This window comes from Ovis aries, chromosome 20, assembly GCF_016772045.2.
Source record: "Ovis aries strain OAR_USU_Benz2616 breed Rambouillet chromosome 20, ARS-UI_Ramb_v3.0, whole genome shotgun sequence".
Taxonomy (NCBI): domain Eukaryota; kingdom Metazoa; phylum Chordata; class Mammalia; order Artiodactyla; family Bovidae; genus Ovis; species Ovis aries.
The window spans coordinates 15,704,945-15,722,476 of NC_056073.1; the positions used below are offsets into that span (position 1 = coordinate 15,704,945).

General features: G+C 46.1%; 1 protein-coding gene and 1 long non-coding RNA gene across 3 annotated transcripts in view; one reads left to right on the forward strand and one right to left on the reverse strand.

Annotated features, from left to right (window-relative positions):
- The window catches only part of MED20 (mediator complex subunit 20), a 72,502-nt gene extending 55,058 nt beyond the window's left edge, over nt 1-17,444 (reverse strand). Inside the window, exons 1-4 of one of the 2 annotated variants that reach the window (XM_027958999.3) lie at nt 17,332-17,444; nt 14,687-14,841; nt 10,591-10,844; nt 7,108-9,081 (exon numbers count right to left, since the gene is read on the reverse strand). In XM_027958999.3, the coding sequence (XP_027814800.1) occupies nt 8,866-9,081; nt 10,591-10,844; nt 14,687-14,841; nt 17,332-17,345 (639 nt within the window). In that variant the 5' untranslated portion in view covers nt 17,346-17,444 and the 3' untranslated portion in view covers nt 7,108-8,865. Of the gene's footprint in view, nt 1-7,107; nt 9,082-10,590; nt 10,845-14,686; nt 14,842-17,331 lie in introns of those variants that run through there. The other variant, XM_042237281.2, reaches the window with a different exon arrangement.
- Nucleotides 6-7,195, forward strand: LOC132658245 (uncharacterized). The gene is made up of 2 exons (XR_009597572.1): nt 6-997; nt 6,992-7,195. It is a non-coding gene; the product is annotated as an uncharacterized LOC132658245 (long non-coding RNA).
- Nucleotides 17,445-17,532: the final 88 nt, after the last annotated feature.

A 17,532-nucleotide genomic window follows, 5' to 3' on the forward strand; every position in this document is an offset into this window, starting at 1 on the left:
GCCCCGACCCGGCACAGACATCCTCTCCGGGGGTTCGCGCGGCGGCCGCCAAGTTTAGGGTTAGCCACCGACGCGCGGCCGACTTGAGCCTGGCGTAAGGGGCGGTGGCGTAAAGGGGCGTTGTGAATCGCGGGTCGAAGTTTGGTTGAAGCACAGGAGGGTAAATAAGGAGGTTTCCAGACAAAGAGACTCTTAAAGGTACAGAGTCTTACGGCCGTCCCTCCTCCTTAAAGGACCAGAGACTCACAAGAGCCCATCTCCGCCCCCTTCCCCGCAGCCCTTCAGCCTGCGGAACTGTAAAGGAATCTTACGGTAGTTCGCTGCACTCCTTTGGGATGGACCGTCTTTAACATCTCTTTCCACTGCCAAGCGGGAAAGCGTTCCTCATTATACCGTCTAGGTTTTTGTTTTGTTCTGTTAAAAATAAGACTATCAGTTTTCACGGTGTCCAAAAGATCCTGAGTCAGCTTTTGAAGAAGCTACACTATTGGTTCCCAGGCGATAGAGCAAGTGTCTCACTTTTGCCACTGATGACAAAGTCGGGATTCCGCCTTTTTATGGAAATTCCCCTAAGGAAGTGGTTCGCTGCTGCTGTAAACTGAAGAAGTTCAGCAGAAGGTGGGGATGGAGACCCCAGGGAAACAGAACTGCGGCTATTTACAAATCTTCTCAACGTAAGAAAAAGTTTCCTTCCCGAGGAGCCTCTTGGGTGCATTGTCCTGACATAGTTGGGGGGGGAGTTCCTCCAAATAAGACCAACACTGTTACATCACCCAACTGCAAGGCTGAAACAGGTAAAGGCTTACCTTTAAATACAAGCGCAAGGAAAAGAAACACATTCTTTACTACCTACACTGGCTCAAAGCTACACACTTGTAAATATGAAACAGAATTAACAGAAGCCAAAGAACAACAAACAAAATAAGAAGGGGGCAGGGCATGTGCATGTGTAAGCATGAATCTACAGCCTGGAGTCAGCTCTGTGAAACTTCCAAAGGTAACTAACTTAAACACTTTAAAAACGTCTGATGAAGCGATAAATCCTAGTGATTGATTAATCGATTTGATGAGGATTTGCCGTGTGGTTCAAGAGCTCAGTGTTCCTGTTCAGTGTGTGACCCTTGGCCACCCCATGGACTGTAGCCCTCCGTGGGATTTTTCAGGCAAGAATACTGGAATGGGTTGCCATTTCCTCCTCCAGGGGATCTTCTTCACCCAGGGATCAAGCCTCCATCTCCTGCACCTAGTCACCTGGGAAGCCCACAAGTTAAGACCTAAAATTTAGCACTCCCTTTGCTAACACCTTTAACATAATTTTAAGGAATTCGTATCTTACATTTTAACTCAATTATCTATTTTCTCCTCCTGCTCCCCAAACCCTCAAGAAAATTTCTGGAGAATAAGATCGTATTTTATTCAATGTTATTTCTCTAACAAAGTTCCTGACACATTTATGGGTGCTTTTTTGAGCGAAGGATTTTGGAGTCACTTAAAACTTCTGAAGGAAGGGCTGGCTTGCAAAAAAGCAGTTCTCAGTACTCTAAGTATTAGACCAGTGGTTCTCAAAGTGTGGCCTGTGGGGCCCTGGTGACCAGAACACTTTCAGGAGGATCCCTGAAGTCAAAATTGTTTTCATAGTAGTAAGATACTACTTGCCTTTGTCACTGTGATGACATTGGCGCTAATGATACAAAAGTAACAATGGGTAAAGCTGCTGCTTCCATAACACAAATCCAGGAAATGGCACTAAATTGTACTAGCAGTCAACGCAGTTTTCACTACCATCCAGTCACAGGAAGAAAGAATTATACGTGTGTCACTTTAAGAAACTGCTTGATGAAACACTAAAATAAAACTTTGTTTTATCTAAGAACATATTTTTCCAATAATACTGTTCTATGTGATTAAGTAGATAGAGACATAAAGCACTTTGGTGCCTTATAAAGTTTCTCTTGAGGAAAAGCACTTATTCAATTTCTCTGAATTTTGAGCTGAATTAGCAATTCATGCAATACCATTTTCACTTGGAATAACAGCTAACAGTCATTCAGCCTTGGGTCTCTGACAGATATTTCCTCAGAAATAAATAAATTGAGCCTGACAGCATTTGTTAGTAATGATCAAACTCAAGCTCTCAAGCAAAACTTAGGATTTTTGAAAATATATCTACCACTCTGAGCTTAATAGCTTCCCAAGACTTTTCTGTTGAGATTGATGGTGACATTAACAAATATGATTTTTTGATATTGTATAATGAAATGTGTCAACATTTAAAAGATCTGCAGTATCTTCCAAATGACCAATGCATGCTACAAAATCGTGTATGGTTAAAAGAGCCCTTCACAGTGCAAAATAAACTAATCAATGTTAATATAACAGAGTACAGAAAGCTCACTGATAGAATTTGAGATTCCACATTGCAACTAACCTTTAGCAGAGTTCTGATGGAGCATCAAAGAACATCCCCTATTATTGGAAGACAGTATCACTGTGGTGGTGGTGGTTTAGTTGCTCAGTCATGTCTGACTCTTTGTGACCCCATGGACTGTAGCCCTCCAGGTCCGTCTGTCCGTGAGATTTCTCAGGCAAAAATACTGGAGCAGGTTGTCATTTCCTTCTCCAGGGAATCTTCCTGACGCACGGTTTGAACCTGCAGCTCCTGCGTCTCCCATGTGGCAGGTGGACTCTCTACCCCTGAGCCACCTGGGAAGCCCCAGAATGTGTGAGGTTGGATTTCTTCACATTCTTCAACTGAATAACAAATTTCAACAGACTGACTAAAGAAGCAGACACTAGGATCCATTGTCTTCGACTATGCCAGATAGTCAAGAGATTTGCAAAAATATAAAACAATGCCATTCTTCTAAACTTTTTTGGAAAAAAGTTACTTTTCATTAAAATATTTTATGTATGTTAACATGTGATGGGTTTATTATTACCTTTAGATGAATTAATGCTTTTTCATTATAAATAAGTTTTAATTAACTATCAATGATACAACCCACACTAAGGCTCTTTGGGGTACTCAGTAAATTTTTAAGAGCATCAAGGAATCCTGATACCAACAAGTTTGAGAATTGTGCATCAGATGGAAGCAGAAAGAATAAAAAGGCTATTTTATTTTAGATAAGTAAAACAGGAAAAGCTTATGTAGGATAGCTAACAAAAAGGTTTTATTATAGCTTCAGAGTTAACAGCTTAGGTGGTTCATCAGTGAGGAATGGAAAACACAATTGGGAGCACTGAACTTAGCCACCACTGGCTGCAAGTAAAGCCACCACATACATCCGTATCAGAAACAGTTCAGAAGCAGGCACTAAGACTTGGGAACTGAGGAGAAACAGGGATGGATGTACTGCATAAAGAAGATATAGTAAATTCTATATATTTCTATACCCCCCGCCTTTGTTGTTGTTGTTGTTAGTTCAGCTTCTTTTCCTTTAGGCTGTAAGAGAACAAGTAAACATCTCAACCCTGTGAGTGAATATTACAGTCCCTACAACTATGCTCACTGATCTGGTTACAAAAATACACCTGTATGATAGACACTTTCTCTGGACCCTCTCCCCACATTGCGTGGTCTCCATTACAACTATTTCCTTTGCACTGGAGCAGAATTTTAATCTGCTACCAAATAGTAATGACCCCGTAGCTTCCCGTCTTCAACATCCTAGCCATACACAGTACCTTTGGTGCCACTGAAAAGAAGCAAGAGCAGAGGCAGCATCACTTGCCTACAAGGCACTCTCACACCTCTTCTCCCTCGAGCCTCTCAACAAGCCTATGAAACGCAAAGGGCATCATCACTCCCACTACACAGATGAGACCCAGAAAGGCCAACGTGACTGAAGCTACCTGGCAGGTTAGGGACGGTACTGCGGCAAGCACGCAGCCATCTGTCTCCTAAAGCCGTGTTCTCTTCCCTTTAGGAGGCTGCCTCGGAACACCTGTCCTGTCACCTCCACGTTCCTAGCCTTGCCTTTCCCACAAGACAGAAGATGTTCAATATTGAATTCTGCCTTTATACAATCTAGAATATACATACGTGGACCCTAAATTATTTCTTAAAGCCTCCAAAGAAAATTCAGTAGAATTCATGTTAACTTTGAAAAACAGGTCTATGCCATCTGACGCAGCAGGGGCTGTATTGGCAAATAAAACAGAGACCACAAGAGAATTAGGGATCTTTGCCCTCAAAGTTCCAAGAATCTTTTCAACTCACTAATTTCATTTCAGAGGCGACAAACTATTTCTCGCCTCATCAATCACACCATCCTGAAAAATGAAAATATGCTCATGAAGCCAGATGCCATTACAACAGGGTAATCTTCAGACCCCATGGGCTGAGTCACATGGGAAGAGTAACTCCTGGGCCACAAAGTGGGCTATAAATTTGCTCCTGACATAATTCCTCCTACTCATTTCTAAGAGGTTGTATGTACATAGAGAAAAGAGGAGAAGCAGGAACCTATAGGAGGGAAAAGAGCAAGGACACAGTGCAGCTTCCCAGAACCTGACTGAAAGGCCAGAAGGACTATAAAAAATGAAGGAGGGAAAACCTTGGAGGGGATGGACCCGAGATGAAGGTCCGAAAGGCAGGGGAAGCGCTAGCGTGTGGTAAGTCAGCTGGATGTATCTCACACCTGCTTTATCTTCACCTTCCTGTTCTTTCCTTTCAGGATGCTCTCCCTTCAGAGATTCTTTTATTTGGATCACAGATCTTTGAGATACTTTAATGAACCCTATAAATCCTATTCCCAGAGAACTGCATTTCTCCACAAACCTGTGTCCACTTTCGAGGCATCTTAGGCTTCCTGAGGCTCCCTCAGGGGTTGAGAACCTGCAGTAGAGTTAGAACCATAGTCCGCTCATACTCCAGCACCAACCAGTGATCAGTTCCCTCATTAAGCACCAGATGGTATCCACAATCTGGGAGGGAAAGAACGGGTAGGTTTTGATTTTTGTCTCAGAGGTAGTGACAAAAGTGAAATAAACAGGGAAGAGACTTCTCTAGATGAGGTCAAGTCAAGGCTTCATGATCGCTGGGAGGGATAGTGTAAAGTTATGGGTACTGAATGACAGTCAAACTGTGTGACCTCAAGGGTCCCTTGTAACCCTAGAGACTGATTTTGGAACGTTCCACACAATGGCAGAAACGCGCCTTGCGGGGAGTTTTAAGTCTTAACTTCTGACACCTAGAGGACACACTTAGGTAGGAATTTCTAACCACTCCCCTCACCTTCGGAGGCACTGGCGACCCACTCCAGTACTCTTGCCTGGAAAATCCCATGGACAGAGGAGCCTGGTAGGCTGCAGTCCATGGGGTCGCTGAGAGTCGGACACAACTGAGTGACTTCACTTTTACCCACTGGAGAAGGAAATGGCACCCCACTCCAGTGTTCTTGCCTGGAGAATCCCAGGGACAGAGGAGCCTGGTGGGCTGCCGTCTATGGGGTCACACAGAGTTGGACACAACTGATGCGACTTAGCAGCAATAGCAGCTCCTCACCTTCTAGGATTTGGGGAGAAAATTTCTCACTACCTCTCTCATCCTGAAGCCTCAGGAACGAACCCTGGATACAGTGGGCTGGGACAAACCTGGCGGTAGGAAGGAGTGATCAATCCCTGGGTATTCCTTCAGTGACACAGTGACACTCAAACACAGCAGGGGGGACATGGGATGACTTGGGCCTTCAAGACCAAAGAAAAGCAAGCAAGCAGGAGGCAGCGTGGCAACAGGGGGGACAGAGAGTCAGAAGAGCACAGGAGAGACGGGGGCGAACACAGCCCAGGAGCAAAGGGCAGGAACCATCAAGGGATACAAGCAGCAGACGACCCACAGGAGAACACAGCATTTCCCCAAATTCTAGCATCCATCTTCCTCCTCCGGATTCTGCCTCTTGTAGGTATCACCTGTAGTATAACTTACTAGTTCCCTTTAAGAAGACTCTTTTTAAAAAACTTACTTATCCTCATCATATAAGGCAAAAGTACCAGTTACATTTCTAATATATATTAGAATAAGGCATAAGTATTAAAATAAAAATGTATCCCACATTCCACTTAAAATCACCTGGCTCCACAGAGGTCCAGGTGCCACTCTTTGACACATGCTGGGAGCCATGAGTCCTGAGTCTGAAGTTTGGTCCTGACTCCAGCTTCACCTCTCAGCATGATCCCCCCCCCCCCGCCCCCATCTTATAGTGAAGGAGAACCAGGTAAATCTTAATGCTGCCCTGCAGGGCTCCAACAGGTTAGCGGATTTCTCTGTGACTGCCAAAGGTACCCACCAAGGTGACATGTGAGCAGGACCCTAGAAACATTCTGGTTTCTGCTCGTTTGGGGTTAGATACAGAGGTGGCAGGGGCAAGGCATCTGGGGAAAGAGGAGGGAGGGACAAGAAGGCAGTCTGGTGTATAAGGAATGTCAGGCTTGAACCCAAACGCCCACTTTCTCGCTGAGTGTAAGCTTTTTAATCTTAAAATGAGGCTAACCGTGCCCTCTTTCCCTTATTCAAAAGCTTAACTTTCACTCAACCTCATCTTTCAAAAATGATATGCCAACAATACTAAACTAACTCTTGAAAGTCCCATTCAGACGTAGATACAGAAGGTGGATGACATTTGGGCCCTTCCCACTAGTTATCAGTTCAGTTTTGGCAACTTTGCTAGTGGAGTTAAATTAAGAAATGTATTGTATTACTTGCCTTTTTTTTAGTAATAAGCTTTCTTTAACTGACACAAAGGACAAAGATGGACAAGAGTACGTGAGGTGGCAACTCTTATAGATTGATCTGGTGTTCACTGGACTTAAATCTGGTCAAATGTATGCTCAAAATAAGGGAAAAGAACAAAAGTGAAGACTTTCTGGACATTTATGAACCAAGACTGTATCTAAAAGACATAGTTAGGGAGTTAGTAATAGAAATCCCTCCTTATAATGCATAAATCTAGAGTCATATTTACCACGTTCGATTTCTGTTTATTTTCAGGAACACATGATGCTCAAAATGCTATCTCATCTCATAGAAGATTTAAAGCAGTCTACAGCAAAATACAAACGGGTAAGTCTGGACAAGAGCCAATATAAATCAGAAGGCCAAAAACATAAAAAAAAAACTATGTATTTTATTATGTGTAAGTTAATATCTAAAACATATCTCCATTATAAAATGGAAAAAAAAAAAAAAAACAAACAACGAAGAAACAAATGAAGCCAGGGGAAGGTGAGAACAGAAAACACGGATGACAGATTCTCCAGTTAGAAAGCTGAACTGCGCTTCTTGCCAGCCAAAGTTAAGAGGGAAATGTGACCACCACCTGATTCTTGTTACAGAGCCTTAGATCTGAGCACTTAGATCTGAAAAGGGTTCTTCTTCCTGGGTTTTCGATGAGAGACAGATCCTAGGACAACCCACAGTACATACATGAACTTGCTTCTTAAGACCAGCTCTGACTGTGACCTCAGGGTTAGCTGGACTGAGCATCTCTGAAGCAGGAGGGCAGGGGCAGGCGATGGAGGTCAAATGAGCAGCTTGGAGGCTCCCATGAGATGAGGAGTTAAGAGTTCAGGACACCCTGAAGCGCAGTGTGGGCCTCAGGTCAACTGTTTAACCCCGAGCTCTGGGCACTCGAGAACTGGAGAGGTCTTGATGCAGAGACTGACTCAAGGGGTGCAGAAGTGACGTCCCCATGTGAATAATCCAGCTAAAGTGGCTCTGATATCAGCCCCATCCCAATCCAACTCAGAAACAAATAGCTTACAGGGGTGCTCTTTGCAAAATAGCAAGAATAGTCTTGGGCAGGTCCATTGAGCTCCCTGGGGCAGAGGCTATTAACTAGGCCCCCACATCCATTTTCTCCTTCACCTTTTGGTCACAGAACCCCTGGCATTTTAACTGGGCACATGACCACCCAAATAAGAGGCTCTCTATCCCAGAGCTCCTCTCAGGCAGGTGTAGCCAGAGTGACTGGAGCAACTCCAGGGCATGGCCTTTAGAAAAGAAAACTGTTCTCTCTCTCTTACCCCAGGGGAACTGGACATGTAGTTGATGATGCTCTGAGTTGCCCAAGGACAACACCCCAGGGGTGGCTGGACAACAAGCTCAAAGGAAACCAAGTTCCTGACAACCTTGTGGAGTTAAGCCTGCCCTGGGCTATCTGATTACCTCTGTACTATTAGAGAAGAGAAAAATAAACTATGAGCCTCTGTACTTTAGCTTCTTCTTATAGCCACTCAGCCTGTGCTTTAATATCATTCACTACCGAATGGAAAGATGGCCAGAGGGGAGACTTCAAAGGACTCAGGCAACACCCTAGAAAACTGATCTCACGATTTACCTCAGCAAACAGGTCAGAAAACGACAGCCACCAAATAAGCTTGGCCTCCTGCTTCTTTCCCAGGAAAGGCCCAGCCACATCCTCTGAGTGAAGCCCCAATGCAACACATAGCCTGTCCACTGTGTGGCTGGACCAAATCCTCAGGAACTGGTAACACAGACTGCCTTTCCACCGACACTCAGCAAGGACACCCCCATCTGACCTTTTCCCCTAAAGCAGGAGAGCTCCAGACGTCTCTGCTCTGGGTAATCACTTTCCTGAGGACAGGCCAAGCCCAGCAAGGCGGGGGCTGAAACAACTGTGGCGGGGCAGGCACAGGAGGGACTGTGTGTGAAGCTCAGTGGAGGGGAGTCCAGCACCCCAGAACAAAAGCCACAGCTGGGAACTAGACAGGGAGGGACACCCTCCTGTCTGCCCAGGATTTCCGGGGTCCAGAGGCCTGAGGGTGCGGTGCCTGCTCCTTCTGTGGAGTGCCCCCCCGACTCCCTCGGCCGGTGACACAGTTCAGCCCAGCAGCTGCCAGTTGCTAACGAATCCCCGCCACCGGCACCTGCTGCTGCTTGCGGATCTTGTTGAAGAGTTCCATGTACTGGACCATGGTGTCTGCTGGGCTGTAGACAGCGTCATGTCTGTTCCCAAACACTGCGGGTGCCCCTGGGGTGTGGCTGCCTAGAAAGCTCTGCAGGAACTCCAACAACAAGCTCCAGCAGTCGCTAGCTACCACACAGGGGCCATACTCCACCTGGGGACCAAGAGAAGGGAGATGGAGGGTGAGTGAGAGCAAGGACAGGTCATTTGCCCTCTGCATCCATCTTCCCCAACCCGGAGACCAGGACACAAACCTTCCAACCCAGAGTTGCCCCGCAGGAAATATCCAGCTCAAACACCAGGAATTTGAAACCCTCAGCACTGTACCGTTTAAGCTCAAACATTCTCATCTTGAGATTATCAACTCACAGGCCTGTGCACAAGACCCAGAGGCACAGCTTGGTCCCTTCAAATTATTTCTGAATTTTATAGTCCCAGCTATGATGCGTGTAGATTCATGGACAGCTTGGGAAAATTCTATGAGAAAAAATGAAGAGCAGGAGAAAAAGTCTGCGGGGTGTATAAGTTGGGGGAATTGACAAGAGGGCAAAAAGACATTCAGGCCCGTAAGTCACTTCAAGAGCAACCATTATTCCCAAGGTAGATATAACCTGGGCTCTGACCTTAAGAAATGATTTCCCAACTCATGTGACAGGGGCTGAAGGATACAGATCTTACGCTTGCTCATTCTCCTCTCCTAGTTTTTCACTGGAGAGATGGCAGGGCAAATTACTGGCAAGTACAAGGAGAAATAAGTAAAGAAACTGCCAGGTGTGTTTGTGTTGCAAAGTTGAAAACGTGGAGGATAAACAAACAGTGAGTTCCCCGTGGGTCTTGGCAAATTCTCTGTGTGTTATGAATGAAAAGAGTCAGGACATCTTAGCTCTAGAGGTCTCTGGAGTGTCACAGTAGTCATGACCACTAACGCCCTTTTCTCCACCTGTCCTGCTTTTGAGGACTTACCTATCCCCAGGTCTCCACATTTCAATTCCCTCCTTAAATGCTAATCCTGCAAGAGGTATCACAGTCCCCAAAGTCAGCGGTGCTCTCTGCCCCGAACTCCCAGAGCAATCTGTGCTTCCTTTATGGCATTTCTTACAGACTAACTTCAAAAACAGCTTGCATGTTTAGGCCTGGCTCTCTTATTAAGTCATAAACGTTCAAAAGGAAGGCCCTGCAGTTTACTTATTCTTTTTTTTTTAATCTCACACAGTGCTGGGACTGTGTTAGATTGTACAGACTCTCAGTGGTCCCAAAGCCAGCTACTGTCACACTCCATCTTTGTCATTTTCAATATACGTCATAGATGAAATCGTCACACATACCACGAAAGAAAGTGGACAGCATGTCAAAGGGAAGGGCACATCTTTGCTTCAAAACTTTGATTGGTCCCTCCGTGTAACAGTTCACCTGCCCCTCCTTGACCATCCCTCCTCTTCTTCCTAAGCCAGCCTTCCTAAGCTTTCTACCTGCTGCGAATCCAGCTCCCCATTCCCATTCTGGGCTAGAGCGTCCCTCAGTGATTAAAGAAAGGATAAAAAATGCAGGGCAAGGAGGTGTAGCTGCTCTGCAGACAGAAATCAGGGAGGCAGACACATCTGCCTGCGGGAACCTGCAGAGCCACGCCCTTCACCACATCTGCTCTAGTTCACCTAGGTCTTACCTCCACAGAGATGCCTCGGGCACTAGGCCCCATTGTGACCGTGCCCACCTTCACTAGGAAGTCACAGTACTGGTAACGGGTGCCCCGGGTCTCGATCTTGCTGGCCTTGGCACTCTGGAAAAAGCCCTTGAGTTTCACCATGAGCACGTCAAAGTTGGTGTCGGCAACAAGGCAAGGGCCGTTCTCAAAGAGGGCGAAGCAGCTCAAAGGGTACTCAGAATTGTGCATCACATACATCAGCTTCCCGGCCTGACCTGCAAGGGACGGAGATCCTGCTCAGCGACAAGACCTTCCTCAGCACATCCCAGAGTAGAGGCCAAAGTGCTGAATGGGGCCAGGAGGCAATCCAGCATCGCCCCAGCAGTCCTGGAGGGCGGCGGAGGCAAGGCCCTCACCAACAGCCTTTTCCAGAGAAGACCAGCAGCCAGGCAGCATGTGGCAGACCCACCCAATCTACAGAAAAAGGTGATGGGCACACTAGAACTTTTGACAGTCCAGATGATGGTTTATTTCATTTTTTCCCCCAGCTTTTATTTATTTCTGATAGTTGGGAGTAAGTTTTGCACCCCATCATTTGTAGTCAGCCCTGCATTTTTGCATTCTGGTTGTTATGCCTTTTAGCTTTTAGTTTCTATTTTCTTCTCTCTTGCTCTTTTTCCTTTTAGCCACACCGTACAGCATCTGGAATTTCCCTGGCCAGGGACCAAACCTGCCCCCACTGCGGTAAAAGCACAGAATCTTAACCACTGGACCACCAGGGAAGTCCCTGGTTTAACTCTTAAGGTTGAGTGATGGGCTCACAGATGGATGATTAAAGATGATGATTAATAACTCACACAAGATTTACATATGGTCTTCCGTATAGTCATATATTACATAACAAGGAAAATAAAAGTAACAGCATTTGAGCACACATGAAGCAGCTGCTCTCTTTTTTGCCCATCACTCCCTTCCTTGGCCTCCACCCTCTTTGAAACAGAGGAAGTGGCCCCACAGAAGCAGCACAGGGGAGAATCTGAACACGAGGCTGGACAGGAGGCCTGAGCCTTGCCTTCTGTGCCCAAGTTTAGTCTTCATCCTGAAGGCAATGGGGGGCGGGGGCAGGGGGTGGCTTGGGAGAATTTTAAGACATCTAGCTGACTTAGGAAGCAAGCAGTGCAGTACAACCATAGTAGAAAGAACTTGGAATCTAGATCAGAAGATCTCAGCTTACCGGCTCCAGTCCCTGAGAAGTGAGTTTTCCAAGTCCTTAAACTAGCCCCAACACTGCTAGGGCTGAAGAGGCATGTAAGTAGAGGACTTAGCCCCTGGCCCCAAGAAGCTGACAATCTCACTGAAGACTGTCATTGTCCTTCCCTGATAGCTCAGTTGGTAAAGAATCCGCCTGCAATACAGGAGACCCCTGTTCGATTCCTGGATTGGGATGAGAAGGGATAGGCTACCCACTCCAGTAATCTTGGACTTCCCTTGTGGCTCAGCTGGTGAAGAATCTGCCTGCAATGCAGGAGACCTGGGTTCAGTCTCTGGGCTGGGAAGATCACCTGGAGACAGTAACAACTCCCCACTCCAGTATTCCGGCCTGGAGAATTCCATGAACTGTATAGTCCATGGGGTTGCAAAGAGTCGGACATGACTAAGCGACTTTCACTTTCATTGAAGATAGGTGGAAAACTTTTTAGAAGACCATGAAACCAAAGTGTTTGCCTGATGACAGACCAGAAGTCTTTGAAGGGAAGGAAAGACCTCAGGGAAGGAAGTGGTCAAAGTGGCAAGAGTCAGTTGGAAGAACCTTCATGGAAAAAATAGGACCTGAAGTAGGATACAAAGTGGGTGGATTCAGGCAGGGATGCGAGCGCAGCAATGGGAATGAGTGCAGAGACGAGTGCGGGTGCTGTGGCCTCTGCAGGCCTCCACTGCGCTGCCACTGCCTGAACACCATCGGCTCCGCTCCAACCTCGCCCTACACCCTCCCAACTGCCCGCTGCATACTCACACTTTCACCTGGGAAGTCCAGTTCCAAACATTTTAATCCTCCAATAAAGACATCCAAAGCCGATCTGTCATTCTGTTCTCATGCAGCCTCACTGTGATACTTAATTCATATTATGGGAGTCTGGAAGTGTTTTTATTCTCTTGAAAAAATTCTGAAAAGCTTTGGTCCCTGACCAGCCAGCACCCACATCACTACCTGGGAATCTGTTACGAATGTATATTCTCCACCCTACCCCACAGCCACTGGGTCAGAAACTCTGCGGGGGTGGGGAGAAGGGAACCCACCCATCTGTGTGATAACAAGCCTTCCCTCTAGGTGATGCTAAAGCTAGACAGTGTGAGAACTTCTGATTCAAAGGCACAGAGCCGGTAAGCGACAGAACTGGAACTCTAATCTAGGCGTCCCGACCTCCTTCCATCCTACCCCACAGCCCACCAAGAACCTGCTGTTTCTCCAACTAGACTGTAGCTCCTTGAAAGCAAAGGTCTGATCAGGAAAACAGAGACCAAGCCAGGGAGTGTCACAGAAGTAGCATGTCATCTTATATCTGTATACTGCTGCTGCTAAGTCCCTTCAGTCGCGTCCGACTCTTAGCTACGCTATGGACTGCAGCCCACCAGGCTCCTCTGTCCACGGGATTCTCCAGGCAAGAGTACTGGAGTAGGGTGCCATTGCCTTCTCCACATCTGTATACTAGCGTTCTATTTTCCAAATGGTTTCATAACTGTTCTCTCTCTTGATTCTTATATTCTGCCGTTTGCAGGCAAAACAAATGCTAACATTGCAACTGCACTGACCATGAAATTCAGTACAGCTCTTAAGCTACCATTTATTAGCTATTTATTCCATGACAACCTTGGTTCGAAGAACTTGTGTGTACAAACTTATTTAACTAGGAGATAAATACTGGAATTATCTTCATTTTGCAGATAAGTGTACTGCGAAGGGTGCAAAAACGGAGCCCACACAGGTAAGTTTCTTTAGAGGGGGTTTAATACAGGGAACAAAGTACAGGGGTTGGTAGAACTGAAAAATCAAATGGAATGGTGAGGTCACCCAAAGATTAGTAACACAGGGAGCCGCTACCATCCCTAGGGCTAGAAGGAAAAAGGGCAGATGTGCTGTTCTGAGAGCCAGGAACAAGGGTTGCCTAACAGGAGGTAGAACCAAGGAAGAGACACAGCCCATGGCAGAGGGACAGGGAGAGGGGCTGTCTCTCTCTTTCCTCCTCTCTCCAATTTTTGCCAGTGCCTTTCACTGGCCAAAGGGAACTAAATGGGGGCCAGGCAAATGTAGTTCACAGGAGCAGGGCAGGGAATAAATCCCTGGGGAAATAGGCAAGTGACTGGCACAGGAACAGTCACAGACTGCAGAATTACCTAAGGATGCAGTTAGTTGTGGCAGGCAGGACTCCGTTATCCGGTTCCATGATTTAGGCTTATTCACTGTGCTGTGGAACCATCCAAAGTCAAGTTACTGAAGAGACAAGACTAAAAGAACCTAGGTTCCCTAACTCCTATTCAGAGATCCTCTTTACCTCCCTACCACCACCAGCCACAATGCATCTCAATTTGAAATACATTTAAACAAAAGTTAATTCATCAATCAAGGTTATGTTAAGGTGGTAGCCAAGGCCACTGGCTAGGTGTGGGAAACAGGAAGCTTTTCTACAGAAAGTTTCCCAAACTCTAAAGCTCCAACAGAATTATATACAAAGGCTTCTGAGCTTAAAAGGAGACTTTTTCAAACTTTGGAGTGCACAAAGATCACCTGTGAAATTTACTATAATGTAGATTATGACTGATTACCAGTGAGTCTGTAAGCTGGGCCAGGAACCTGCACCTCTAACAAGCAACCCAGATGATTCTGAGAAAATTAGTGACCAACACTTTGAGAAATGAGAAGTGCTTTAAAAGTGCAAAAAGACTACAACACAGGCCCAGACTAAGAGATGAAGGAAAAAATTAATGAATTCAGATACACATATACCACATATCCAAGAACACCACCCTCAGCAGACGAGCAGAAAGATTCCAATGAACATGAATGTCTATTAACTCCAAACCAGGTTCCAGCCATCCCACAGGCCCATCTCTCACTGACCTTGGCTGCCCAGGGTAGAGGCAGCTGTGTGATAGGTCTCACAGTCCACACAAAATGTTCCTTGCTTCTCTGCTCCAAGCATCTCCAATTTCCGGGTGAGGAGCTCCACAGTCTGCTGGACGCTCTTGCCCTCGGCCACGGGCATCTGAGACACACTGGAAGGAAAAGGACCAAAATCAATGAGTCATTCACTTGCCTGCAGAATCGTAGCTCATCAGGGCCAGTATGTGCACAGACACCATCAAACCGAACCTTCTCAGTTTAAAAAGAAGGAAACAGAGGCCCACAGTCTCTTGAGAACTCCACTAAGAACCAGAGCAGGTCTCAGGACGCATACCAGTGCTTTGAACTTCCTGTTTAGAGCACCTCCGTTGACGGAGTGTGGCAAGTATGCCAACGTTCAAGAGAAGATTTTAGGTGGCACATAGATTGAGCATTCAGTAACACAGAGTCATACAATGAGAAAGGGATTTCTTCTGCGTTTCTTTCAGTTTTGACTACATCAAAAAGAAAACCTCAACTTGGAATTATTATTCCAATTATTATTACTCTCTTTAACACTTTGCATGCAAGCTGTCCAGCACAGTAGCCACAAGCCACATGCGACTATTTACATTTAAACGAATTAAAAATTAAAACCTCAACTCCTCAGCTGCAAAACCCACATTTCAAGGCTTGACAGCCACAAGTGGCTGAGAGCAGTGCTAATACAGAACATTTCCATCAAGGCAGAAAGTTTTAAGGCTCCTGGGACCAAAGAGAAAGCAAGCCTCAAATTTCTAATCCTCAGACGTGAAAGGAAACAGCATGTACACGAATTTAACCAAAACAACGAAACAAAAAGTCATTTCCAAGATTTCCTTCTATGGTGAGGGAAACTGGCTCCCCCTTTACAGAGTGGCAGGTAACAATCACCAAGGACCAGCTATGTGACAGGTAGTGCCCAAAGACCTTTCGATGAACTAACTCTTTGAATCCTCACATTAGCCCCATAAGATATACAATTATCTCTTTGTTACCAGTGAGGAAAGAAAAGTACAGAGGGGTTGAATAACTCGCACAAGGTCACACAGCTTGGTGTGGTGTGGCCGAGAGTCAAAGCCAGGCAAGCTGGCTCCACGTCCACGCTCTTAACTCTACCAGAATGCTTCCCCAGGAATACAGCTATAAATACTTTTAAGGAAAAGAAAGGGAATTAAAAGAAGACATTAATAAATAATATTTCAAGTGCTACATGGCTATTTAAAAATCTTAAGTAGAATCATATGTGGCTGAATGTTGGGGGACACTGCATTACTTTATGATCAACCAAAATCGGCTAAATGAAGCTATAGAGTCCTACTGTTATTAAAACTGTCTCTAATCTCCATCAGAAAAAGTACTAACAAGTAATGATGATGATGTGCCTCATTTTGAAATATAAGAGAATCCCTAAGGTGATGCTACTGGGGTCAGAAGTCCTAGAAGCCTGAAAAAGTTGCGAAGCATCCCAAGAGAGAGCCCTTTCCCTGCTTGCCTTCTGCCCTGAGAGAACAGGTACTTCCAGGGTTTCACGCCTCTTTGCAGCATGCTTTTTTTTTTTTTTGGTTGCGCCACAAGGCATACAGGATCTAATTCCCCAATCAGGGATTGAACCCATGCCCCTTGAAGTAGAAGGTGCCTCCTGCAGTGGAAGCGTGGAATGTTAACCACTGGACTGTCATGAAAGACCCTAGCAAACTTTTCATTCCCATTCTTCGCACCCTTCTTACACTACAGGACTTTGAAGGAGGCTCATGATGCCAGCTTCAGGAAGCAAATGTGCAGTCACTGACAAATCTGCAAGACCTGGGCTACCAGGAATTCCCACAGGCTCTTACATGAGAAGCCTAGAGCCATTGCCTTCAGATAACCTGGCCTCTAAGCCCTCTCTGGGAGAGATGCTCAAGATATATATATTTTAAAGCTCTGAAATCTAGCATTTTGGAACTAAATGACTCGAAGAGAATTAAGCCCATACCTTTCCCTGCCACACTGACTTATAACGTGTTAAAATAAGTCCATAAAAACTAAACCAACCAGGTAATTAAACAGAATAGGAAACAGACCCTGAAGAGGTGATGTGCCTGTAATTCCTATCTCCTAATTCCCAACAGCTCCTTTTTTCCCTCCAGACTCAAGATCTTACAAAGGCCAAACTAGAACCAGACACATGCTGATCTAACTGCATTTAGTGGCTGTAAGGAGGGGCAGGCAAAAACCTAAAAAAGATACTATCTCCTTGTTGCCTATCCCCTACCCATCCAAGCCCTGCCTGCAGACGGGTCCGAGTCCCGACATACTACTTTCAACCCTAAAGTTCTACCCCAGGCTTCACGGTCAAGAAATTGTATCAAGAAAAAAGGAAGGAGGTACACGATCATTAACGGGTTCTTAAACCCTTTTTCCTGCCGCCTTCCAGGAAGAAGGGGCGAATCTCCGAGGAAAGGGGCCTGCAGATTCTGCAGCCCTCGCGGTGGCCCCCTCACTTACACAATCCGAGGACATTTTGCTCATCTTCCGGGGGACTGTGGACCCTGGTCGGGATCCTCCTCCCGGGTATATTCGAGGCTCCAGGGGCCTTCAAGTCCCCAAACCCCGCCCCACAAAGTCCTCTGAAGTCCTACCAAGTCACTCCCATGGTGTCGTGCCAGGAAGATGGGAGGATCAAACAAGTGAAATGCGCTGTGCTCCAGCAGCCCACAAGAGGAGAAACCACCTCGCTAAAGCGAGCTCCAATGGAGGCAGGCGCTCCGGAACTTACGTAAAAACACAGCGTCCAGTCGACACGCCCACGAGGAAGGGCGTGTCTGGGTCCTTCGGTGAGG